Raw genomic sequence first — 26,299 nt, 5'->3', positions numbered from 1 at the left:
GTAGGCATATTTTAAATCACACACGCATAAATGTGCGCATGATTTAAAATTCCAGCATATGACTGCTCACGCACACCTACGCATGAGTATGGGTGCACGCACTTGTTTTTAAAGTTACCGTTTTACTGTGTACTAGGATTGAAGCCGTTTTGGGATGGAGGTCTTCAGAGAGGTGTATGTGAAATCAAGTGGAAAGAATGGTTAATCAGCCTCTCCTCATAGCTAGAAAATGTCTCATTCATTGGGTAGATGACAGCAACTAATATTCGATGTATTACGTATGGAAGGATTGAATGCCAGAGGACTGGCTAAAAACTAACAGGATTTTGAGAACTTTGGAAACAGTTTATCTTGCCAAAAGGACCTCAGAGTGCTTTAAGAGGTACAGGGTAGCAAAGTGAATTGAAAATCAGCTGATTTATAAAAATTCAGTGGCGTGATTTGTTGGTATGTGTGCACACCTCAAGTGAATATCTACTCTTAAATCTTTGTGCTAAATGGAGGAGGGAAGATTTTAAAAGCCCTATGCGCGTAAATCCAGCTGGATTTACGCGCGCAGGGGGGTTGCGCGTGCCGAGCCTGTTTTGCATAGGCCCGGCGACGCGCGCAAGCCCCAGGACGCGCGTATGTCCCGGGGCTTATGTTATAAAATCGTGCGTATGTTATAAAATCGGGCATAGGTATTAAAATCCGGCCCATAATCTCTCCCCCTAGGACATTCCTTACCCTGCCAGTAGATTTCTGTCATTCGATTATCTGATGTACTCTTGTTAGCAAAATTTAGATCAAATTTCATGGTGTGGAAGAGACAGCAGTTTGCTTCACCTCTCTGGTCCTCCGCAGCCCACTGACTGACTGTTCCTATTCCTTTATTTCATTTACGTGCTGGTAATTAAACAGATGCAGCCTGTCCCTTATGTTGTACTAAAGACAAAGAGCCTTACTTAAAACAAAAAACGGCATTTCTCCCATTCTGTGCCTCATTACTGGATAAAGTCCAGTGTGCATCAGGAGCCATGCCAGGACATTGCCTTGAGGACTGTAGTGTGGCCACACGTTATCCAGATGTGCGGGGAGGTCATGGTGCTTTACCGTTACAGGGTAGAGGTGAGTGAGCTATTTAATTGGTTCATACTGCCAGTTGCACGTCCTTGCTTCAGGTCATTTTGAAAGTGTTACCTGGCAAAAGCAAATAGACTTTCTGACTTACATAGCACTGGCACAGAAGTGTCCTGAAGGGATTTCTGTATTTAGTGCAGTGAGTTAATTCTTTGAGATTAGAATGTCTTTGGGCTCAGTCCAGAGCTGGAAGAATATTGGCCTTTTGTGAATGCCTTTCTTTGTTCAGCACATAGAGTAATTCGCTTGATGGCGTGATTAACTTTGCCTGTTAATATTTAATGTCGTTCTCTTATCAGTAAGTCCCTGTGGTCTATGTCCCATTGATACTGTGGGCGCGGTTAATACACCCCTCTGTGCATCGCTTATAAGCTTAATCTCTGAAATGGGGTAAAAGATGATAAGGAATAGGGGGAATGTGTCCGAGGCCTAGGTGTGACCCCGTCATATGCTTGCCAGGAAAATGATGGCAGACTGTGACCAGCAGAGGATTATTACCATACTAGACCAGCACCATAGCGTTATGTAATTTAATTTAGGATTTCTATTCCGCTTTTCATGATTTGACAGTCATTTCAAAGCGGATTACAGTGTAGTTAAATCAGGTTATATAACTTTAAATCAAGTTATAGACATTACATGCACATTTATAATATGGTAGGTAGTTAAGGTACTATGTACGTTGGTTGGCATAAAGAGCAGCTATTACTTTGAACCATAACATAATTACGTACTCTAGGACTAAATAATAGAGTTTATCACTATTTAGAAATCTTTGTTCTCATTTATTCAGTGGTATTGCTCTAATCGAATCAGATCTTGCTCTAGTTGTCACAAGATGCAGACTTCCCATTAGTTCTCTTGACTTTCAGCAGTGTAAGTGCTGGCTAGAGCTGAGCAGTTGTGGTTGGGCTGTCAAGAGAGACCATATGGTCTTTTTCTGCTGCCACGTTTCTGTGTTTTTAATTGGTGTTGGTGCTGCCTCTCTGGATGCTCTGGGTCTTATTTTTTTCACAGTTGTAGTATTTGATGGGCAGAATGGCCAGGTGCTGGTTTTGGCTTGACTGCAGAATTTTTTATTTTTATTTTTTTAGAGGGGGGGAGGTGTGTGTGTGATAGTCGTTTACCTTTATTGTCAGGTCAGATACTTAGCCAATGTTCTTCAGTGCCTTGAATATGAGAAGTAGGATTTTTAATTTGTCGTGAAGGGCAATTGCAAACCAGTTTACGGTGATTTTTAGATGGAGGATGCCTTTTCTTATTTCATGTTACCTGTGATTATTCTAGTGGCAGCTTTTTAGAGTATCTGTAATTTTCTCATTGTCTTTCTTTTGGTAGTTCCATATAGATGGCATTGCAGTAATCAAACTGTGCAATGCCATTGATTATAAGGCTGTTTTTTAGGTTGTGAGGATCCATTGCCAATGTCACTTCTGACCAGCAGGTGGTACTGTGAGCTGCTTGGACTGTCAACTCAGTCCTCCCAACTCTGTGCCTTTACTCCCCCCCCCCCCCCCCCCAGCAGCCATCTTGTTGCGAGAGCTTGGTCCTACTTCCTGGTCTTTGTATTATGACTCTGTCCTTGTTACCTGAATCTAGAAGACTTCTTTGTCTCATATATTTGCCTTCAGCATTATTGCTTGACCTCTTTCGTGTTTCTGGTTTCCTGGTGTGCTGCAGCTTCCCATTCTATTCCAGGCTTCCAGCTGTTTGCTTGTTTCCGGGGATTTCTTTGTTCTTTATGCCTCGCTGGCCAGTAGGGCTCAACCCGAGGGAGGTTGATTGGCATAGGCAGAAGATGCCAGCTTCTTTTGTTTCACAGTCATTGGCCTAGATTTTGCCTCTCCAAATGTCAGGCTGTTTCTTCTTGAGGCACCCCTCAGACGACTAACGTCACATAGGTCTGTTGGTTGTAGAAACTGGCATTGCTTTATCATTCGGTAGCATCAGAATGTTTTCTTTCTTAGCTAACACTTGTCTCACCATGGTATGTGTGGCATCAAGGGTGACTTCTAGGGTTTTGACTTCTTATTGTGGGTCAGTGTAACGTCATCTGAGGTAAGCGGGAGAGGAGGGGGGCATTTTCTGGTGGTGGTGATTTGCTCATCCAAAGGACCTCTGTTTTGTCTCTGTTTATCTGCAGTTGGTTGTTGATCATCCAGTTTGATACCACCATCAGGCATTGATTGAGGAGCACTGTTCCTTCCCAGGTTTCTGGTGTTGGAGTATCTATATGTCGTCAGCATAGATGTAGCCTGTGAGATTACATTTTCTTACTATTTCTTGAAGAAATAGGTATCTGTTCGAAAATATCTGTATCTGTTTTCGCTTTTTCTTGTATGATGGTGAGATGTATCATTCCTGTCTTGGTAGTGGTGGTGGGGGTATTGTCTTATTTGAGGTGGGTTTTTCTTTCTGGGGTCCTTCCTAAGTTTCGCTGGTGGTTTGATGGAGGGTTTGAGTAGTTGCGTGTTTCTTCTCTTGGTTGCTTTTGATTCATTTTGCTTTCTGCCAGCACTGTAAGTAACTTTCAGAAACAATTCTTTTATTTGCATTTAAAAGTACGGCCATGCAGCAGTGTTTCTCGCTAATGCTTAGTGGGAGAAAATTAATAGTCCTTATTGTCCATGCAGACCAGTCCAGACAAATGGGATATGTCCTCTGGCCAGCACATGGAGGCAGAGACAACTGCTCAAAGCTAACTTCACTCCCACTATAAACATATGGTGCTGCCCCCAGCTTGTCAGTATTTGTCTCTGCCTCAGCAGGTTTGCAGACGTATGGACTGGTGCTAAAGCTACGAGTAAGCCATGCCCAGGAAGGCCTTAGGCCAAAATTCCAGATGGAGAGTAAACCAAGTCCTGGGGTAGTCGGAGCGGCTGTACTGATGAATTGACTCGCCTTCCCCACCTTGGGAACCGACTCCATGGGATCTGAGTTCCTGCAGCAAAGGGTCAAGCGCCACAGGGCAGTTCCCCAGTAGCTTTCTTTCCTTTAGTGGATTCTGCAGCAGGAGCTGCAGACCATGCTTCTAGGGCAACAGTCCATACAAGTGATACTGAGCTCACTGGGAGAGCAGGCACTGATTTCCCTGGTAGAGTGGCCTCTTAGGACAACAGCCCAGACAAGAAGTCTGTTTTTCTGGTAGAGCAGGAGCCGAGCAAGAAGGAACACCAGAGATGAATCTCAGTGGTGCAATTGGTTAGCTTGTGGTACTTATAGAGTAGTACTGCCTATGGTTATGCAGAGTTCAGACCTCACTTGGAGCACCAGCAGATCAGGTGGGTACACTATCCCAAGCAAGACTGGGTGAGTTTCCCTATTTCAAAACCCTGGATCCTATGAGGGAGGGTAGGACTATGGTACACAAGAAACAGGACTGGCTCAGTGTGCTGTCTCTGCAAACACATTAATGTCCTTCCTTTGCTGCTCAACTGTCAATTAGCCATCTTTAGGCAAGCAGTTTGACTCGCTAATTAACTGCTCGGATTCTGGCTAGCTGACCCCTGTAGGAGAGAACAGTGGTATGAATTGATTTTGGCTGGTGCTGCTAGACAGCCAGTTAACCCTGTGATCCAGGTTCAGGTAATTAGATAGGCTCAGTAATTGGCTGCACAGGTTCTGGAATGGTCACAGCTGGGAGAAATTGCTTAGGAGTTCAAGACTGCAACAGGTACTCAAGGCCAATTAGGGAGATCAGAACGATCAAACTGCAGCTCTAATGACCTATTGTGAGCAAAGGTCTTATGTCCTCCAGAAGGGTAATAACTAAGTAATATAACAGATGCCTGGCACCATAATGATTTGCTTGCGGGACCCAAACCTATGAAAGGAAAGTATTCCTGGTTTCCTTTTCATTCTGTTAGACCAGTTATCACAACTAGACTGGTCTAGCAGGACTCCAGGGAAGTAAATTAACAGGTAGTAATTTATCCTTTTGGCAACCGAAAGCCATACATTCCCTGGACTGAATCCAGGAGATACATGGAGGGGTAGAAGATCCTTAGAAGATCTCTGGTATACTATTCTACAACCTTGGCTATTAAGAGACCAAGGCCACATAGTGAGAATATTTAATGCAGGGGTTGCTGCTGTTGGTGGTGTGAAAGTGGACCATGTAGCAAACATTAGAGTTTGGAGCCTCTGCGAGGTCACTTTACAAGAGGTCCATGCCCTTGATTGGGATGAGGGCATAAACGCAAGTCTCGAAAAAGGCCAAGTCAGACTCTGGTTTGCTACCTCACTACTCTCTCAAATAAGACACTTTGTTCCAAGGAATCAAGATCACAAGTCCTCCACTACGGGAGGTCTCCTCAACTTGGAAGTGATTTGCCATAGCTTCCTTTCAAGGGTAGCATCTCTTTGAGTCCTGCGGTGGACGTCCGTCTCTGTGGTGGCTCTTAGTAATTTTAAAGGAAAAGATATCTCTGTGCCCGGTGCGCTACCTTTGACTCAAGAGTGATGTTTCACTGCTTTCGGAATTGGATTTTTCTGACTTACGAGAGTGAGAAAGTCAGATGATGTAGGGGAATGGGGACAGCCACTTCAAGTCAGTTATATGTCACCTGTGGGATGTTTGTAGGTGTAATCAAGCAGAGGCTCCCGGGAGCCCACACCAGCAAGAGTTTGCGGCACAAGTTGGGGAAGGAGTCCTCTTAGGCAGAATCGGCATCTGTCTTTCCAGTGGATAGTGGCAGGGAAACGCCCTTGCATCCATGTCATCCCTGCTCTGAGCTCCTCAGTAGAGATGAGCAGGTGGGGAAATGCTCTGCCTCGGATTCAATTGTTCTGAGAGCAATTGAGACTTCCTCCCGCCCAGAATGGATGGAGTATTGGGACATCCGACTTGTTTGGACTGATCTGACATGGATGATAAGAAAGGTAAAATTAACCTTACATGTTGCTGGTTAATTTCCTTTAACCCTGCTAGATCAGTCCAGAAGCCACCCTAGGAAGCCACAGCATCAAGGGCTCATAATCTGCTAAGCTTAGAAATCTAACATGAGCTGTCCCAATTGTGAGCTTGGTGTAGGAATTCTTGTTCCTGGGTTAATAACCTTGGAGTGAACTTGATGGTTGTATTACAGTAAGTTGTGGTTATAATTGTGATTTGGAAACCCAAACTAACAATTTCCTTTGGTTGTCTTAGCTTTGGCATCAGAAATGAAGAGCTGAGGGCAGCACCAGACCTTTATAGGGGGAGTAAAATCAGCTTTAAACTTTTGTCTCTGCCTCCATCTGCTGGCTGGAGGACATATCCCACTTGTCTGGACTGGTCTGACAGGATTAAAGGAAATGAAGTTAACAAGCATCAGGTAAGTTTAATTTCACCATATTCATTGCAAGGAATAATATGGTCCTGCCTCATCATTTCCACTGAAAAATTGTAAATGCTTTCCTTCAGCAATATCTCTACTCCAATCATCAGACTTTCACTAAAACATGTTCCAATTATCGCCCAGTTTCAAAGCCTCCTATATTAGCGAAACCTTTATAAACCATGGCCATCCAACATCTAAGAAACTTCCTTGAAGAAAATGACAGCTTAGATCCAGCCCAGTTTGGTTTGCGTACAGGATACAGCACTAAAACAGTACTAGTATTTCTGATTGATGACATACAGCTACTAATGGATCAAGATAAAATACGGCCTCTGGTCTTATTAGACCTTTCAGCTGCCTCCAACACAGTTAATCACCCCACTATCAAACACAGGTAAACAGGGGAATACAAAAAAATGGATCCAGTCCTTCCTAATGGACAGGGAATATTCTCTGAACTTGGCCCCTGAGATGGGGTATATCACAAGGCTCCCCACTGTTCCCCATTCTGTTCAATGTTTCTACAGTATGAACTAGTTCTGTAGTACGTAAGCAAAGACTAGAAGATATCAAAAACCTCACAAGACGACTAGGAAATGAAGAATGCCCAGTTGACCCATGTCCTGCCCATCTCCTTAAACATCTCCCAGATTCAATGCTATCCTACCTAATAAAATCTGGGGTGGGTTTGGGGGATCTGTTTTATGGTTCTTGAATATCCAGTCTGTTGGAAGTGGCCTGCTATAAAATCCCCTCACCCCACTCCCAACATAAACTGTGAATTCTTCTGTACCTCATCTTGCTCTTTCTTTTCATGCCTTTATTTTCTCTCTTTTTTTGTTTTCTTTGTTTCATTTTTCTGTGTAATTCAGCAAGTTCTCCTTTTCTTAAAGATGAACCCTCCAGAACAGGGCAGAAGTTACAAACCCTAGCACGCTCCTGAGGACCTGGTGAAATGTCCCGGAGACGAGAGACTTGATGTCCCCGGAACGCTATCTTTGGAACCTGCGCGGCCCGGGACCGCTCTGTGCTTTCGCTGCCTGTTAAACTTCTGTGTTTGGGTGACTCAGCTGGCAGCAGAAATCACGCTCATCAGTCACTTTCAGTTAAATTGCCATGAACCTTTCATGAAGAGCAATTTGCACACATTATTAAGCCATTGCAATTGTAAAATGAATGTTTAATGTTCATCCAGGTAATTGTCACCCCGGTTAATGGCAGCAGAAGTCATTTACAGGAGGTTATTGTGCCATGCAAGCTGTTTGGGTATAAAAGAGCAGAGGACTGTGTTGCTTTTGAAGGCGGGCTCCCTCCTCCTGCTCTCAAGAGCGTTAATCAGTAGTGCTTTGCAATCACTTCTCCGGCTGCCCCAAGGCCTGCCTGTTAGTTTCATTCAGTGTGAGACCCTTTCTGAGCTGGCACTGAGCTTTGGTTTGATATAGAAAGGCAGTATAGCAAGAGAACCGCATAAACCAAACTAAACACCATCCCCTAGTCGGGACAGCTCGAGGCTAGAGAGATCTACGTCCAGTTTTCCTCACCACCCCAATGACATGAAGTTCAGGCCTTCAGAGGAAGGAAAGCCCCTTGCTGCCCAGAGCTCAGATATACAGTCCCCATCCTTATGGAGCAAGGCTTCTTTCAATATGGCCCCCTCTTCGCAGAATTTGGAGGGATGCAAAGAATTGTATTTTGGAGGAACTCTCCACCGGCCGGAGAGAAATACCCTCCTAGCCGGCCCAAATATCTTCATTGCAGTATGAGAGAAACTGTGGCCTGGCAGAGAGTTCCAGACGCGCCGCTGAGGAATTTTACAGCAAGTGAGCCCCTCCTAATCCCTCTTGCACCGCACTATGCCGGTGGCCTGTAGGAACCAGAGTTACAGTGTTCCTGGCTTATCCTTACAGGGTTTCCCTTTCATGCACTTTGTGTTCCAGATCTGCCGTGCTTTTTTCTCACCCAAATAAAGACCCTATCAATCCCCTCCATAATAAAGGCTTTATCCTCAGGAAAGCTTCAGCCAAAAGTGTTCGTAATCTCCTTCCAAGTGAAAGTTTCTGCAGCTTCCATTCATTAGGCCTTTATGTAACAGTTGATGCTTTATGAGAAATTTGCCTGCTCCCCTCTGCTGACTGTTCGAATTTTCCGACACCCCTCCCCCCTCATTGGGCCATAGAGGTGGAGCGTAACAGCCTTCGCTCTGTCCTTGGGTTCTGCTAAGCTAAACCTTTCACGTTTTCGTGTTTCCGTTTTGAACGAAACAGAGTTTGGCTGTTACAAACCCTACGTTTTATCCCCGGAGCGCGATCCAACATTGCAGTGGAAAGGAGAGAGACGGGTGCAGTGCCTTGGCGAAGGCCCCCTACAAACAAATCTCTTGTTTCTGTTTTCTAGTCACAGCCCCTAGGAGTTTGGAGCTCCTCTGGAAGTTTCCTTTGTGAATGGCTTGCTCAAGGGCTGTCTCTGACCAAATTTGTGAAGGGAGACGTCTTTTGGCAATACATCTTCTACTAGTGAATTTGACCCCCTACTCTCTAAAGAGGACACCAAACTCTTTTTGCTGACACGGGGGGTGGGGCAGTGTCAGAATTCAAGAAAGCTTGGGACAAGCACAGGAGATCTCCGAGAGAGAGGAAAGGACCATAAAGCTGAGCAGGAGATGCGGATGAGCCGTGTGGTGTTTTATCTGCCGTCATATGGTTTCTATCTTCCCTCGTAGTAATTGTCACTGGCCACCGTTGAGTGACTTTGCCCGAATAATCTCGAGTTGCAGCTGTCAGCCAGCTCAGGATGATTCAACAGCTTGCAAAACCGGACGTGCGAGTGGGGGAAAGGACAGAATGTGCAGAAAAAGGAAAGAGGTCCAGAGGAGAAAGCAAGCCGTCTGCCACCTTCCCAGCGGCCTCTGTGTAGGCTTGAATTGGAGTCGCGCTGGTGAGCACAGTGTGTACGTGTGGTCACTATTAAGTGAATGCACAGGGCAGGCGAGTGAAGAAGTTGGAAATGTGCCGACTGCACGTCTTGGCAGAAAACAGGAATTCAGTATTGTCAGGCAGCCAAGATGCACATTTTTTTTTCCAGCATTTAGACTTGTCAAAGGTTATGTTTATTACTTTCTGCACTTCTTAATGGTGTTGTATGGTTTTGTAATGTGCAACTGAGAGGCACCCAAATCAAGAATATAAGAAGCTTCAGTAGAAAGAACTTTCCAGATGTTCAGCAAAATGTACCAAAGGTGCGTTTCAAACTAAATGCAAAAAAACCTGAAACGAATATCTCCATATTACTGGGAACCCTGTTTGGTCTGTTACTGCCTGATAATGTTACCTACTGATTTAACATCGACTTCCTATGTCTGCTGTTCTTACTCAGAGCAGTAGGAAGCTTTGTGCCTGCTTTGTGTCTCTGAATCAAGTGTGCAGTGATGCTAATGCTGACCCACACTATGTCCAGGGCACACACTAGGTGGTATTGTCCTTTGCTAAGGAATGGGTGAGTGACCACAACGTTAATTTCAAATCCTCAAGGACAGTTCCAGGGCCTAAGTGCTAAAGGATTTTCTGCCATTTTGTATCTGTGGGGAAAAAAATGCTTGGCATATCTGGCGTTCAGCCAGGCTTTTGTAATATATCGCATTGCGTACTGGGACTTGCCTTTGATCTGTAAAGCGAAACCACAAAACCCCACATATCTGTGGCACTTGAATTCAGTAATAGAGGTGGGGCTGGCTCAGCTTTCTCTGATGGCCTACGCGGAGTAGGCAGCTCTGGTTCTGGAGTGCCACAAACAGGTCTGGTTTTCAGGACATCCACGATGAATATGCATGAGTGGTGGCGGTGCATGCAAATATACCTCATGCATATTCAGTGTGGATGTCCTGAAAACCAGACCTGGTTGTGACACTTCAGCACCGAGATTACCTGCAGCTAGCCACCTTGCAGTGACAGATGTGTCCGTACTGTTTTCAAGGTGTTAGCCCAGCACGACAGGCAAGTACTGTTGTTTCAGTTTGCAAATCTTTGCTGCTGCTTCTTGGAAGAAGATACAGGGTAAAAAGACTTGCAAACGTGATCCAGCTTTTCATTTCATGTGACATTTCTTTGCATATTCTCAAACTTAAAGGAACTTATTTTCTGCCTCTCCTTCAAGCTCCTGTCCTTTTCCTCATTGGTGATCAATCTGTCCTGCTGCACTAGTTCCTAATGAAATGCGATTGGGTCTCTGGTAACTGAATTTGCATATTGTTGCTGCTACATCACAGGGCTGAAAACAAATAACAGAAGTTTCCATGTTTTCAGCCCTGTCAGCGTTCTTGTAGTTATAGAAAATGTACTGATGATGGTAAAGTTGGGTAGCTAAATAATGTCCTTTTCTTTTTCCTCCCCTAGTGACTTTAAGCACAAGGGTTTTTTTTTTGCCGTTTAATGTATAACGGTAACATACCATGGAAGAAGTTTCAGAACATGAGGACTGTTCAGCACAAATCCAGAAATACCACGTGGAGCGTCCCGTGTATAACTATGATTCCTTGCAAGAGCGGCTACACGTGAAAGAAAAGAAGTCTCGACCTCTTACCCAGAAGATTGTGCACGCTTTCCGGTATGTTCCACGGGTAAGGTCTTTCTTTTTGGTGTTCTCTCATTCTGGTGCAGAAATGGAACGTCTCCGTTTCCCTTCAGGGACTCTCAACGTCTTTCTTCCTGGCCCAAAAAAGGCTCTGATTTTTCAGGGTAACTACAATATGCAAGTTACCCCAGTTCTTAGATGAAATGGTGCCAGTATATCGTGAATATTCATTTGGCATATCCTGAAAACTGGCTTTGGAGGAGCTACGAGAGCAGGAGCTAAAAAGCACCCATTTGAGTTCTCAAGAATCGAACATTTCTTTACCTTTTGTGAATGTTCGTCAAAGCATTTTATTTATTTATTCAAAGTACATTTACTTTTGCTTAATCCAGAGATTTCAGACACCAGCCTTTGAGGATTGCAGACAGGTCTGGTATTCAGGGTAGCCAAATATTCAAATTAAACTGGTTGTAATTGAAAATGAATGCAAATATCTCAAAACTTTGTACCAAGGATATCCTGGATCAGCTAAGTGCGTTCAATATAGCTCTTGAAAGCTTCTGGAGGAGGTGGTGAAGACAAAAACGGTGAAAGGTTTCAAAGGGGCATGGGATGAACACTGTGGATCCCTAAAGGTTAGAGGATGGAAATGAAGAAAAGAGTGCATGGGAGTAACTTGGTGTGTGGCGGTTACTACTCTTAACCAGTAAGCCTTAATACTGTGGATGCAACTCCATTATTGCTCTCTGTGTTAACGGCAGGGAGAAAAAAGGAATTTGATTCAGATAGCAACCAACAAGGACATTAAATTTTACGGTCTGGGAAAACAAGAATGGGGGTAACTTGCTGATGCGGTTGTTACCACCTTCAACCAATAAGCCTGATACTTTTGATGTGACTCCAACATTGCTTTCTGCATCAACAGCAAGGGATAATGGTGAATTGGACTCAGACAGCAACCAACAAAGGCCCTGACGTTGACAGTTTGGGATACTAAGTATGGGGATGACCTGTATAGCACGGCAGATGCTACCATAAGCTTGCTGGGCAGACTGGATGGAGCATTTGGTCCTTTTCTGCCGTCATTTTCTATATTTCTGTGTTTCTAAGCACAGGTGTATTGAGTTCAATAGAAGGGATCACCGATTGACTTTTTATTCCTACAATCCCTAGTAGGATTTCATGGCTTTTAAAAATCCCATTTGTGATTGTAGTGGTAGATTAAAGCTTGTTTGATTTAGTGTACTTGCTGCGCCGGTTAGCTCTTCACCCCGAGGTATCCGCACGTGCTCACTTTGGTGGGTGGAGCCACATTTGTTTCTAGCTGAGGGCGAGTGCGTGACTGAATGATTTTCCTTTTTGCTTTGTCACTGTGGTATGACATTTCTTAAAGCGAGTTGATTGGTACGTGTTTGTTCTTGTTTTCTGTGGGGTTGATTTTCAAACTGATTTAACTGGTTAAAACCAGAGCTGGTTCAAAACCTGGCCCTCTGATCGGCTGAATCTGTCTGGCCAGACTAATTTGCCAGATTGAGATTCTATCATGAGATTGCTTATTACACAGAAGCAAACTTATACCATGGTCAGAAAATGTGGATTTCTCCGGACATTGCTAGAACTACTCGGGATCATAGGAAAAAGTTTCTTCTCATGTGTCCTGAAGCCTTGACTTTCAGGGCACAATTCATTGTTCGTTATCCCTGTAAATGTATCCTGAGAATGCAAAATACTAGATCAGTTTTCTGTGAGTCATCTCAGCCAAGCTGCTTTCTTGATTTAAAAAAGGGTGCCAGTGCTTAGTGCTGGTCTATTTGCTCGTTTTGTTCCTCTTCAGACATTTCTTTTATCTTTTGTCTTTTACTCCACACTTGGAGCTTTTTTTTTTAACCTTTTTTTTCTTTGTCTTTATTCAGATTTATGAATCGCCTAAAACAAAACACTAGGCGATGTACAAGCAAAACATGCATAAAAAGTTTACAAAGAGTCACAAACTCATAAAATACATAAAATTGGACCAGCTCAATTAAGGCTCACACAGAACAGTGACTCAAAAGAGACCTGTTTGAACAGCCAAGTTTTCAGCAAAGTTTTAAAAGTTTTAAAATTTTGGCCAGACGTAATGCCTCTGGAAGGGCATTCATAGAGAAAGTGCAGTCTCTAGTGCAACATAATCTTGCATGACACTCAGATGGTACATCCAAAAACCCCTTTGAGAGGAACGCAGTTGGCGTGTTGGGCAATACATATGTAGCAACGCATTGCCCCAAGGTGTCATAAGTGAGGAAGTCAGTTTAAAGGTCATGACAGCGATTTTGTATTTAATTCGTTCCATGATGGGAAGCCAATGAAGGGCCATAAGCACGGGAGTAATGTGGTCACGTCTTTCATAGCCAGAGATCAGATAGGCAGCAGCATTAAGCAATAATTGCAGCGCTTTCGTCGTCATGGCAGGTAAGCTGAGGAGGATGGAATCAACTATTGGTAAAATTGATGGTTGAACCACTGTCCTAAAATCTGGTTCCTCTAAAAGATGTTTGAAACCATAAAGAACCCATAGCTTTTAGAAACCAGATTTCAACATACTTCTTACATGAGGGGAGGACAAGAAAGGGCCGATAACTCCAAGGTTGCGAATACTGGAGTTGAGTGAAAAAGCAGTGTTCTTAATTACGATTGAGGTTTGTTGAGTCTTAGAGGGAGAGCGATGAATCAAAACACACTGCGTTTTAGCAAGGTTCAGCGACAATTTGTTAAAAAATAACCACTTCTTAGTGGTGGAGACACATAGATTAACAAGCTCCACTGTCTCTGTCCACGATGGTTGGATGCGAATAAAAAACTGGATATCATTGGCATACAATTTATATCCGTCGCAGAGACCAGCTAGGACCTTACATAAAGTGATCAGATAATCATTAAACAGTGTAGCAGATAAAGCCGAACCTTGTGGTAACCCAGTCACAATTTTTGACCATTGTGAGATCATGTTATTATACTAAATGCGTTGAGACCATTGTGACAAAAGTGATCTAAACCATTGTAAGAGAGAGCCAGCGATTCCACATTCTTGTAATTGATATAACAAGATGGGATGCTATAATGTCCAGGGAAATTAGAATATAGCTGTTCCCAGAGTCTAGGCACCTTCTTAGAGTGTCTAAGAGAGACAGTATCAATAACTCAGCACTGAGAGATTATCTATGTATTAAATAAGGAACACCACTTCTTTTTTTTATGTACTATGTTTTTTGTCTGATGTAGTGTTTCTTGATTTCTGTTACAAGAGATTCTTGTGATAAATTGTATAATTTTGAATTTAAAGGGGGGTGTAGGTAAGAGGAGGGTTGAGAAATTGTTTTTTAAATGTATTTAATGTTTTTATAGACCGACATTCGTTGGGAACATCACATCGGTTTCCAAGCAACAAAAACAGCATCGGACTTTACAATAAAATTGAAATCAAACCAGGAGCGGGGGAAAAGCTATATAAAAGATAAACCATAACGAACAGATAAGAGGGAAAGGTAGTGATAGAATGGAGGCAGAATTACAGTGTTGAGAGCTATGCACTACATATAGATAATTGAAAAGGATAAGATAAGAGTAGGGAAATTCCAAAATATTTACAATAAATTGCGTTAAGATCTGAATAAAAGCAACAACTATTTAGAATGTGGTCAACGTAGTACAGAAGTAACAGTAATGCAATATATCAAGAGGTACATAGGAATAGATATTGAGTGATCAAGATAGTACAGAGGTGACAGAATTGCAATAAATAAACATGGAACCGAATTATTGGTCTACATGGTATATCGGTATAGATATTGCAGGAGAAATGACAGTTAAACCAGTTAGCTCAATATTCAGTGGTAACCGGCTAACTTTAACTGCACAAGTGCGATCAGCCAAATTAGCAGGCGAAAATCTAGGTGGACAAATTGTATTCGGCTAGATTTAGCCTGACTTTCAGCTTCGACTTCGGCTGGTCAGTGTTTCGGTGTTCTTGTCTACTGACTTTATTGTGACTAGGCATTATATGATACGAATCACAGATGTATGCTGAAAAACTGTAGCTGATATTCTTTGTTAAATAGAAAGTTAAAGAAAAAAAACAGGTAAAATTACCCAGTTATCTTTATCTGCTCTGCGGCCTTTGAATATCCACCCTGATGTGCCTAATTGCATTTTTTACGCACAGGCCTGTTCACCACCTTTTCCAGTACTGCTGAGGTTACTTTCTCATGACTGGTCTGGCTTCACCAAGCCACATCGGAGAAGTTGGTAGTCAAAGTTTTGACAAATGATGAAATCAGTCAGAGGAGACCTTTCCTGTCGCCTCTGAAGTGCGTGTTCTTACGGGGTTCAATCTGGTAGTTCTTTCTTTCTTCTTTCCAACACAATTGGAACCAGTGCTGTGATCCTGGCATCATGAGTCTTCATTCACAACTACCCTCTATTTTAATAGACCCTCCCACCTTTCCTAGCCTGGTCATTGCAATAATGATCTTAAGCAGGGCTGGGGCTGCTATTAGGCAAACTAGGCCGTTGCTCGGAGCACAAAATTTTGGGGCAGCAGAATCCCACCAGCACGAGGCCCAGAGGGACGCTGCGCTAAAGCCAGTATCGCCAAAGAAGGGAGGGTTGCGCTGGAGCCCAGTGCCACTGGTAGGAGAGAGCACAGAGGGGGGAGGTGAAGGACCAAAGTTCACATAAGGCGCCAAATACTCTTGCTCCGGCCCTGGTCCTGAAGCTGAGATCCATGCACCCCGGCTGCTTCTGTAATACCGTATAACCTCGCCTCTGATCCGGTCACCAGATGACACTAATCACCTTTTCCCCTCTCCCCACCCCTGCTCTGCCACATCCCCACCAGCAGCCAACCCAGGTGGCAGGAGACCTGATCCAGAAATTGAACAAGGGAGCTTCTGCCTGGAAGTGCACAGCATTCTAGCTAGGGGGCCAACTTTTCCATGACCATAACTGGACACCCCACTAAACTTCATGCTTTGTGGGAAGGGAGGCAGGGGGTGGGGAGAGGTTACAGACTACTGTCAGTTGTCACTCCACTCATTACTTGGCTTTTGAGTACCCCCCTCAATATACTTTGTTTTATAAAATGTTATTTCAGCTATTCTCATAAAGACATCAACCGCAGCCTCTCTCATGCAGTTTTGTTCTCTAACTAAAGCCTTTCTAATATACACCCACCTTCATACTTCCTTATACACACTCATCCCCAAACATACAACTTCCTCTCATACACACACTCCCAAACACACAACTTCCTCTCATACACACACACACATCCCCAAACACACAACTTCCTCTCATACGCACACACTCCCAAACACACAACTTCCTCTCATACACACACGCACATCCCCAAACACACAACTTCCTCTCTCAGACACAGGTGGTTTGCTCTCCCTTTTCTTAAAATCTTCTCAGCCTTTCATCTCTGTCTCCCTTGTGCCACCTTCTCTCAATATGCCCTCCCCCTCCTCCTTCCCATATCCCTGGGCTGGCTCGCTGCAGCCCCTCTCTCTCTCTGGTCTTGGCCCAGCACTCAGTGAGGGAGGGGGAGGGACTCAGAGGGAATTGTTGCAGAGATCTGTGGAGCCACTGGGAACTGAGGGCTGTGCTGTGCCCCGCCTCCTTTCCCCATCCCATCCAATCATAACACAGGGAAGGGGGGCCAGAGGGCAGGGCCACAGCTCAGCTCTCAGCGCTGGGTGAGAAGGAGTCAGATACTACAACACTAGGGTGCAGAAAAAGATAGTAGTAGTGAATAGAGGAAACACTACAAAGGCACACTGAGAGAAGATCTTAAGGAAACAGACTTGGGAGAGGAGGGTACTGGCAACCAACCGACTTCGGTGATGCTGTCTCATCCAACACAGAGCAGCAGCTTCAAGCGTGAAGGGGAAGCATTTTGGCACTGAGGGCGTGAGGAGAGACCAGAGGAAGGAAAGGGAACGGAGCCCTATCCAGGGTCTGCGGCTTTCGGATCAGAGTTCCGAGCAACCTCAGCATCCATCGGTGACTCTGGGGTGAAGGTTGTCCATGTGTCAAGGGATCGTGGACAACAAAAATGATACATACAGTGACAAATATAGAATCAATCAAACGATAGTGACAAGTAGAACATAAGAATGATATTAACACACCTGATTTTATTTATTTTTAAGCATTTGGAAAACATTTTTTAAGGTGGGATTGGAAGAGGGTCAAGGTAGGAACTTTCTGTGTAGCAGGAGAGGAGATTATTCTAAAGATATGGTGTAAAATAGTAAATAGCAGAAAAAGACCCAAGTGGTCCATCCAGACTGCCCAGCAAGTTTCTTAGGTAATAATTTCTGCTCTATGCAGTTTATCCACATGCCTTCTGTTAAGGGTAGTAACTGCTGGTACGAACAAATTACCCCAAGCATTCTATTAAGGGTAGTACCTGTCACTCCATGCAGGTTATCCCCATGCCTTCTGTTAAGGGTAGTAACTTCCGCTCCGTGCAGGTTACCCCATGCCTTCTGTTAAGGGTAGTAACTTCTGCTCCGTGCAGGTTACCCCATGCTTTCTGTTAAGGGTAGTAACTGCTGATCTGTGTAAATTATACTTGTTAACATAGATTACCCTTTGAAAGGATACCTCATGGTTTCAGGCTGTCTTGAACGAGGTTATGTAGAGGAGAATGTGTGACTGGGTATGTATCCTGCAAGAGAGGATAGACTGTTGAACAAGATCCTAGTGATATGCTGGCACTAAGCCATTGATACATTTTGAAAGAAAATCCCAATATTTTGAAAGCACAATAGCTGACAGGAAGCCAGTGGAGGAAGGCCAGAAGAGATGCGACATTAGAAAGCCGTAGCTAGTGCTAAAGTATTCTGACAGCTGAGTTGGAGGAACTGAACTGGGCACAAAGAAGAATAAGGGGAAACCAACTGAAAAAAGTGCAGTGGTCCAAGCAGGACTACCAAGATTACTTTTCATCAACAAGCACAAGTGAAGAGAAACGCTAATAAAAATATTCACCTATGTGCACAGCATTTAGATGTAGGCCTTTGGGTTTTCTTTGAGCAAGATTAGGTGATCACCTTTGGGCTGTAAACAAGTGGGGTTGACCCTGTGGCTTGGGAGCAGTGCTCCTTACTGCCTTGTGTTGAACCTGGGTTTGATTCCTTGGTCAGGTCTTGTGATCCTTGGGACTCTCAGTCATTGTGCAATGGTGACATCTAGTGGCTGGATTTAGGGCCTATGATTCATCATTCCAGTAGGAGCTTTGCACATGGCCTCTGACAGAAAAATGCTGTTGCAATGACACTATAGTATTACAGCAAAAGGTCCGGTGCTGGACTTTCTACTATGCTACCTGATACCAAGCATCAGTCCGATGCTGTGGCGTGTGCCTTCCTACTTTGCCTTTTGGTGAATTTTCTTCCTAATCTTATGCGTTCTGGCTTAGTAATCACCTTTGATTTCTGAGATCTGGTACACAGAGGAAGAAAACGTTTCTGCTTGGCAGAAGTATCAGCTTTTATTGATGTATTTGACTTATATCCCACCTTTCAAACACTTTAAAATGCATTACATTCAAGTTTGGGGGAGTAGGATTGTAAAACATTTTTGGGGGTGTGGAGGGAATTGGGCTGGGAGGTTATCTGGTTAAGTGGCAGGTTATCTGGCCACTAGGGATGTGCATTCGTTTCATTCATTTAATTTGTTTCATTTTACATGCTTGTATAGGAAACGAATGCACATCCCTACTGGCCACACAAGGCTGGATAACTTAGCCGTTATAGTTAAGCTATCCAGCTAATTTAGCTGACTTTTAACACCTCCTAGAAATGCCCCTGGAATGCCCATATGCCAGGGGTAGCCAACTCCAATCCTCGAGAGCCACAAACATGCCTAGTTTTCAGATATCCACAATTAATATGCATGAGATAAATTTGCATGCATTGCCTCCATTGTATGCAGATCTATCTCATGCATATTCATTGTGGATATCCTGAAAACCTGGCCTATCTGTGGCTCTCCAGGACCGGAGTTGGCAACCCCAGCTCTATGCTATCCGGCTAAATGTTAGACAGATAATGAGTTATCTGGGTTATCACCTGACTTATTCTTACACAAGATGCAGATTGGTAATTAGCCCAGCAGAAAGACCATTTCCAAAAAACCCTGAAAGGAAAGAGACCTAGAATTAAAACATAACGAGGAAGCAGTAGCATCAAGGGATCCGAGTACTGCGGCTTGTAAATGGCTTATTTGAGGACAGCAGTGTGTGTCTAAGCAAGGCCATTACCAGGGGGAGGGCAAGAAGGGTGACCGCCTTGAGCGCCAACCAAGGGTGGGGGAGTGTTTTAGCACCCTTTTGAGTCAGTCCGTGAGCATTCAAGCCCCAAAAGGAAGAGGGGTATCAAAAGCAATCTTTATCTGGAGCGCCATTTTGTCCTGCTCAGGAGAATCTGCTGTGAGAGCAGCCAAGGATCTGTGTCACCTCCATTAAAGGTATTGCAGGGCATCATTGAGGTCCTGACCCTGCTGCATTCAGGTAACTGAATTTAGCATTCCCAGAAGAGAGGTTTGCGGCTCCATTAAACCCATTGCCTTTAAGAAGCCTGCTTCAATTTCTGTTTCATTTAGGCCTTGAGGTTAATTTGAGAATGTGCCCCTAGAGGTGCCTGTAAGCTAGTTTTGTACTTTCCCAGTTTCTGGAGCACTGACTAAAACGGGAAAGCTCTCTTTTCTAGGTTAATAATTTTATAAATTCACATTCTGGGTCTTCTTTTTTTTTTCTTCACCTGTCCAGGTGTTCTGCTGAACGTGCCAAGTCTCATCTCTACAGTTTTTTGCCCATTTTAAAATGGCTGCCGCAGTACCCTGTGAAAGAGTACATTCTAGGGGACATTATTTCAGGATTAAGCACGGGGGTTATGCAGCTACCTCAAGGTTTGTAAAATTCCATTGCATATATGGGTTTTTTTTCTTATTCTTCCACTAAATATCTCTTGTACTGTATTTTTCTCTGGGTAGTTCTCTTATGTGGAAATGGTAGCGTTGCAGAGTCATGTGTTGTGACATATATATATGGCTCAAACGTGAATTAAAAGTGAGTTAGTACAGCAGGAAAAGAATAAAGCCAATATATGCAGGGCTGAACTTACTTATCGAGGAACTGCAACAGCAGGAGGGGGTGTCCTCTCCAAGGATGCAGGAATGGGAGGCGGGGCGTCTTCCTCTGAACATACACTGCACTGAAAGGGGTGCTCCATCCTCTGTCCCAGCAGCACGTTTCACAAGCACTGCTCAGCCTGTCATACCCACTCTGTTAACAGCACAGGGGTGGACCAGCAGCAATTCTCTTCTACAGTTCTCTGAATGCAGTTGGCCCGTGGGCCTCTTCGGCGTTTATAGGAGTGGAGTGATGGGCTGAGTGGCACTTGTGAGAATGTGCCACCAGGAAGGAAGAGGAGGTACTTCTAACATAACATAGCATAGCGTAGCATAGTATAACATAGTAATGACAGCAGAAAAAGACCAAATGGTCCATCCAGTCTGCCCAGCAAGCTTCTTATGGTAGTATCTGCCGTGCAGTGTAAGTTACCCCCATGTTTCTCTTAAGGGTAGCAACCACCGCTCCATGCAGTTATCCCCAAGCCTTATGATAATCCATAAAAAAATGTACTCCTTGCAACATTTTTACTGTGGGAGGAGCCTTTTGGAAAATTAGGACAGTGCTGCTTGACGTGCTTTGCTTATGGACTTGGCTGGAGAAGCAGTCCTGTGCTTTTTCCCTTATGTCCGCATATCAGTACCCCAGATTGTAAAAGTCAGGGCCCATGTTGGTTGTTGTCTGAATCCAACTCCTCTTCCCCCAAGCTCTCGCCAATAAAGCAGAGAGCGATGTTGCAGTTGCGTCAAAAGCATTAAGGCTTTATTTATTTAGATTTTTATATTCCGCTTTTCGTACTTCAGAGTGGATTACATTCAGGTACTGTAGGTATTTCCCTATCCCCAGAGGGCTTACAATCTAAGGGGTAGATTTTCAAAAGCCTACACATGCCGGGCCTATTTAAAAAAGGCCCAGCCACGCGCATAAAGCCCGGGGACACGCATGAGTCCCGGGGCCGCAGAAAAGGGGTGGGGGTGGGGTGGTCCGGGGGCGCGGGGCAGGGGCGAACTCGAGGCCCCCGGCACAGCGGTCATTTGTCGCTGTGCTAGAGGACCGTGTGCCGGCAGGCTGCTGGCGCGCGCAACCTACATCTGCTTCGAGTAGGCGCAAGTGGTAAGTTAAAACTTTTGGGGGGACTAGATTAGAGCTATGGGGCGGGAAGGTTAGGGGAAGGGGTAGGAAGGATAGATTAGGGGGTAGGGAATGGGGGAAGGCCGCGGGTGTCGGCACACACAAGTTGCACAATTGTGCACCCCCTTGCGTGCCGACCCCTGATTTTTATTTTTTTTTTGATTAATAGCTTTTATTGGCACATAACAGAAGTACAAAATTGCAATTAACTCAATAGACATAATACTTAACTTGAACAGAGATTGCATTTGCTCAACGTTATTTAGAGCCATTATGTGGAGATATATACCCCCTGTAATCCCCCCTCCCCCCCTAGAGGTAGCATCAAAAAGAAACTGTTAGTGTACCTGGTAAGTAACATACGAGGTATGAGAACTAAAAACAGAGAAACATGCCTGTCCCATATGCCCCAATGAGTACAATGGCCCCCCAAGGTTCTGAGTCTATGGGCAAGCTGACTCTAATCCGTCATTGAAGTGACATAAGGCTCCAGGTCCCCGGCTTGCTATCACTGACCCGAGCTAGTCCATGGGAGCGTTGGACCATTGTTCGTATCTGCCCCACACCTTATGGAAATTTGGAACCGACTTATTCCGGAAAGCCGTTATTTTCCCAAGGGCATGCATGGTCCTGACTAACTCTTGCACTGTTGATAAAGTGGGCACTCGAGGATCCTTCCAACTGCGCGCTATAGCGCATCTCGTAGCTGTCACCACATATTTAATAAAGTAATTCTGAAATTTCAATCTGTCCTTAATATCCTCATGCAACAGTGCTTGAGACGGAGTAAGTATTATGGTCAGGCCCAGGATTATTGAGATCCAGGTCGATACAGAGTTCCATAGCTGCTGAATTTTGGGACACTGCCACCATACATGGAAGAAAGTGCCCCGTTCTTGGCAAAGTTTCCAACAGAGTCCCAGGGAATTAGGCGAGAAATGTTGAATAGAGGCCGGGGTTATGTACCATCTGAAAAACAATTTGTATCCATTTTCAATGTGTAGAGCGGAGATTAAGCCCTTCCTCATAGCCTGAACGACCCCTGATTTTATAACATGCGCGCACGTGTTATAAAATCGGGCGTCCATGTGCGCACGCCAGGTAGCATAACCTTTTAAAATCTACCCCTAAATTTGTACCTGAGGCAATGGAGGGTAAAGTGATTTGCCCAAGGTCACAAGGAGCAAAAGTGGGGCTTGAACCCTAGTCTCCCCCGGTTTGTAACCCACTGCTCTAACCACTAGGCTAGTAACCGCCATACCAGCAAGTTACCACCATGCACCTTTCTCTTTATTTCTATCCTCTAGCCTTTGGGGATCCACAGTGTTTATCCCTTGATTCTTTGATTCTTTTTGTCTTCACCACCTCCTCCAGAAGGGCATTCCAGGCATCCACCATCCTCTCCGTGAAGAAATATTTCCTGACATGAGTTCTGAGTCATCCCTCCTAGAGTTTCATTTTGTGACCCTTAGTCCATCGGAAAAGGTTTGAAATTCATACATCATTAAACCCTTTCAGGTATCTGAAGGTGTGTACCATATCTCTCCTGCCTCTCCTTTCTTCCAGGGTATACATATTTAGGTCCTTCAGCCTTTCCTCATAAGTCTTCCGTTACTGACCCCATACTATTTTGGTCGCTCTTCTCTTGACTGCCTCCATCCTATCTCTGTCCTATACAAGGGCATTATCATCTCCCTTTTCTTACTAGTTATTTCTCTCTCTATGCAGCTCAGCATTCTTCTGGCTTTAGCTATCACCTTGTCACTTCGCCATCATCAGACACTATCACCCCAAGATCCCTCTCTTGGTCCGTTCACATCAGCCTTTCACTCCCCATCACATACAGTTCTTTTGGATTTCTGCATCCCAGATGCATGACTCTGCACTTCTTGGCATTGAATCCCAGCTGTCAAATCATCAATCACTCTTCAAGCTTTCTTAAATCACTTTTCATTCTCTCTACTCCTTCAGGTATGTCCACTCTATTGCAGGTCTTAGTATCATCCACAACTAGACAAACTTTACCTTCTATCCCTTCTGCAATGTCACTCACAAAGATATTGGACAGAATCGATCCCTGTGGCACTCTGCTTAACACAGTTCTCTCATCAGAGTAGGTTCCATTTACCATTACACGTTGACTTCTGGCCATCAACCAGTTTGTAATCCACGCCACCAACTTGGTGCTCACTCCCAAGTTTCTCATTTTACTCACAAGTCTCCTATGTGAGACCGTATCAAAAGCTTTGCTGAAATCCAAATAGATCACATTGAGCGCTCTTCCCTGATCCAATTCTCTAATCAAACAATCAAAAAAAGTCAATCAGATTTGTCTGACAGGACCTTCCCCTGGTAAATCCATGCTGCCTCAGGTCCAGCAACCCACCCGATTGTAGATAGTTCTCTATCCTTTTCTTCAGCCCAGCACCTGGTAAGCAGCTGCTTACTTCACTTAATGGAAAATCTGGGCTTAGGGGAGTACATTTGTTTTGTAAAAAAAAAAAAAAAAAGTGATAAGCCTTGTTTTCATTTCATTAGAAAACAAAAGATAAAGAAAAACCCAACAAAATTTGAGGAGGTCCATATGCAACTCCAAATATCGGAATTAGCCAGTTAACTTATGCGGCTAACTTCGCTTCTCCCCAGAATGTCTTCTGCCTGCTGCCAGAATGCCCCGTCTTATCCATCTAAATTGTAGCTGGATCCGTTTAAATGGCTTATCTGGCTACATTCAGCCCTTAACTGCCGTTATGCTGAGCGCACCTCTGTCATGAGGGAAAGTCATTGGGGAGGACAGATCATCCAAAGGAAACGCCGCTTCCAATCTGTTATTTTGTCCGTTTCAATGGCTTATCTACATTTAAACGAATGTAGCCAGATAAGCCATTTAAACGGCAGTTAAGGGCAGAATGTAGCCAGATAAGCCATTTAAACGGGTAACTATTACATTATCCATGTAATTGGCTTTTGAATATGGACCTTCATTGGGCTTTTCTTTTTGTTTCAGGAGGCTGCCGCCTCCTCCAACTTCCTCACTCCCCCGACATAGTCTACGCCATCTGTGGAGTTCCCCAGTCGCTCCTACTCTGCTGGGTCCCATTTTCAAAATGGCACCAGGCTTGGGCCCTGAGACTGGCGCCAATGTGTTTTATAGTCATACGTAGTACAGCCTTTTCACATATGGCTGGAAAACCAAATGGTGCTCACTTCGGGACTGGCCAGCGCCATTTTTAAATTGGCAGGATCAACTGGGGATCGCTTTCACTCCTGCTCCATTTGAGCTATTGGAACCCCACAGATGGGGTTAGGTACATTAAGGATGGAAGGAACCTGGCCCCTTTGTCCTGTTTATTTTGACTTGTTTTCTAGGGTCTTTCTTTTTCTTTGAGTTATTTTGTTTGAAGAAAGAAAATGACCTAAAAGTAAACGTCAAATGAAATGAAAACCAAATTAAAAATACAAAACAAAACAAAATGAAGGTGTTTTTTTTTCTCTGCACATGCCTATTAAAGGTACCGCCTGTGCATTTATATCACTTTTATCGTGGCTGTGCTGTCATCATCATAAATCAAAGGGGTCTAGGCAGCTGAGCACTGATTGAAAGTAACTGTAGAGTGGCTAGCTAGCAGTTGAATTTAGCTGCTTTGCATTCTCAGGGGAGAAAACTGAGTCTTCAGTTATACACGTGCAGGGTCTCCCCCTCCATCCTAACTGCACAATGGCAGGAGCAAATTCCACCGGTACTTTTGTACCCTCAGATCCTTTAGGTCATTTTCAAAAAGAACGTCTGTGGAAAGTTATCCTGCCACTCTGTAGCTGAGTGGAAATTGCCCAGCGTACGTTTCTTGGCACGTGGAATTCACCTTTGAAACGGACAAAATAACAGATTGCAAGCGGCGTTTCCTTCGGATGATCTGTCCTCCCCAATGACTTTCCCTCATGACAGAGGTGCGCTCAGCATAACGGCAGTTTTTCTGTGGTGAAATACACTTGAAAGGAAGGCAGACTGGAGAGAGGTTCCTGGTGTCTGGGAATCCATTGCAACCGAAACGTGGAATATGACGGTTATAAAGGCAGCAAGACCCGTCATGGCTGCCCATTTTACTTTCCTGCTGCAATACCACAGACCATATTTGATCTCTGCTTTTATCGTCACTTCCTGCAACACTTCTTTTTGGTTTTTAGGTGGTGCTTTTGGCTAGGGTGTCTAACAGTAGTCGGTACACAGCATCATGGTAAACAGAAGACGATCTGAGTTGGAGCAGTTCAGATTCAGAAAAGACCAATTGGACTTTTAGTTTAGATTGGAAGGTAGCAAGGCAGGGGATAAACGAGGGGAAGCCTGTGTCATATGGAAGGAACCAGAAATGTGAGAGCTCAGAAACGGGATGTAGCTTGCTTGGGGCAGACATAGGTTACACGACTGGGAATGAAGGGAGTGTGAGGGTCGATGACAGAAAAAGGAGCAATGCTGGGATGACGTGCATTAACAGTGTGAATGTTGTTCACAGGAAGCTTTTGCAGTGCAGGGCTGATGGAAGTGGTGAGGGAGGCAATAGAGTAAATGAAGTACTGAGCCAAGTGGGAGAGGGCAGTGTGACACAAAGGTGGAAGCTACCCAGTCTAGATTATAGGAAAGCATGAAACAGGGTAGAGCAGGCATCAAATACCAGAGAAAAGCATATTTAGTGGTGGGAAGAGATGTGCTGGATCCTCTCGGTCTGTCCCAGGTATTTGTGAGGCAGTAGGAGGCATGTACCAGAATTCAGTATAACACTGTGTGTAACAGCAATTTATCTGACAAATGAAAATTTCCCCGATTTTTCATTCTTTGCCATTTTCTTAAACCTTCTTACTGGATCAGTGTAAAACATCTTCGGTGACAGTGATGTGCCTGGGCTTTCCAGATGTCTTGGGTCCCTTCTTCCATCGTTTAGAAAGCTCATAGACGGCAGTCATGTCGAGTAATTCTGCTCTTGGTTCA

The 26,299-nt window shown here is 44.3% G+C and overlaps 1 protein-coding gene across 12 annotated transcripts in view; it reads left to right on the top strand.

The window, feature by feature from the left end:
- The window catches only part of SLC26A5 (solute carrier family 26 member 5), a 93,961-nt gene that overhangs the window by 15,948 nt on the left and 51,714 nt on the right, over positions 1-26,299 (top strand). For 2 of the 12 annotated variants that reach the window (XR_003858653.1, XM_029616141.1), the window contains exons 1-3: positions 8,869-9,675; positions 10,829-11,039; positions 19,822-19,961. The exons of 1 other annotated variant lie outside the window; for it this stretch is intronic. Coding sequence is in view for 8 of the 11 variants with exons in the window: in XM_029616141.1 (XP_029472001.1) it covers positions 10,885-11,039; positions 19,822-19,961 (295 nt within the window). In the remaining 3 variants the exon portion in view is untranslated. Of the gene's footprint in view, positions 1-8,865; positions 9,676-10,828; positions 11,053-19,821; positions 19,962-26,299 lie in introns of those variants that run through there. 9 more of the 12 variants (XM_029616132.1, XM_029616133.1, XM_029616142.1 and 6 more) reach the window with 8 other exon arrangements.

Source organism: Rhinatrema bivittatum, chromosome 9 (assembly GCF_901001135.1).
Source record: "Rhinatrema bivittatum chromosome 9, aRhiBiv1.1, whole genome shotgun sequence".
Lineage (NCBI taxonomy): Eukaryota > Metazoa > Chordata > Amphibia > Gymnophiona > Rhinatrematidae > Rhinatrema > Rhinatrema bivittatum.
The sequence above is the reverse complement of the archived record's forward strand: the minus strand, read 5'-3'. Positions and strand labels throughout refer to the sequence as shown.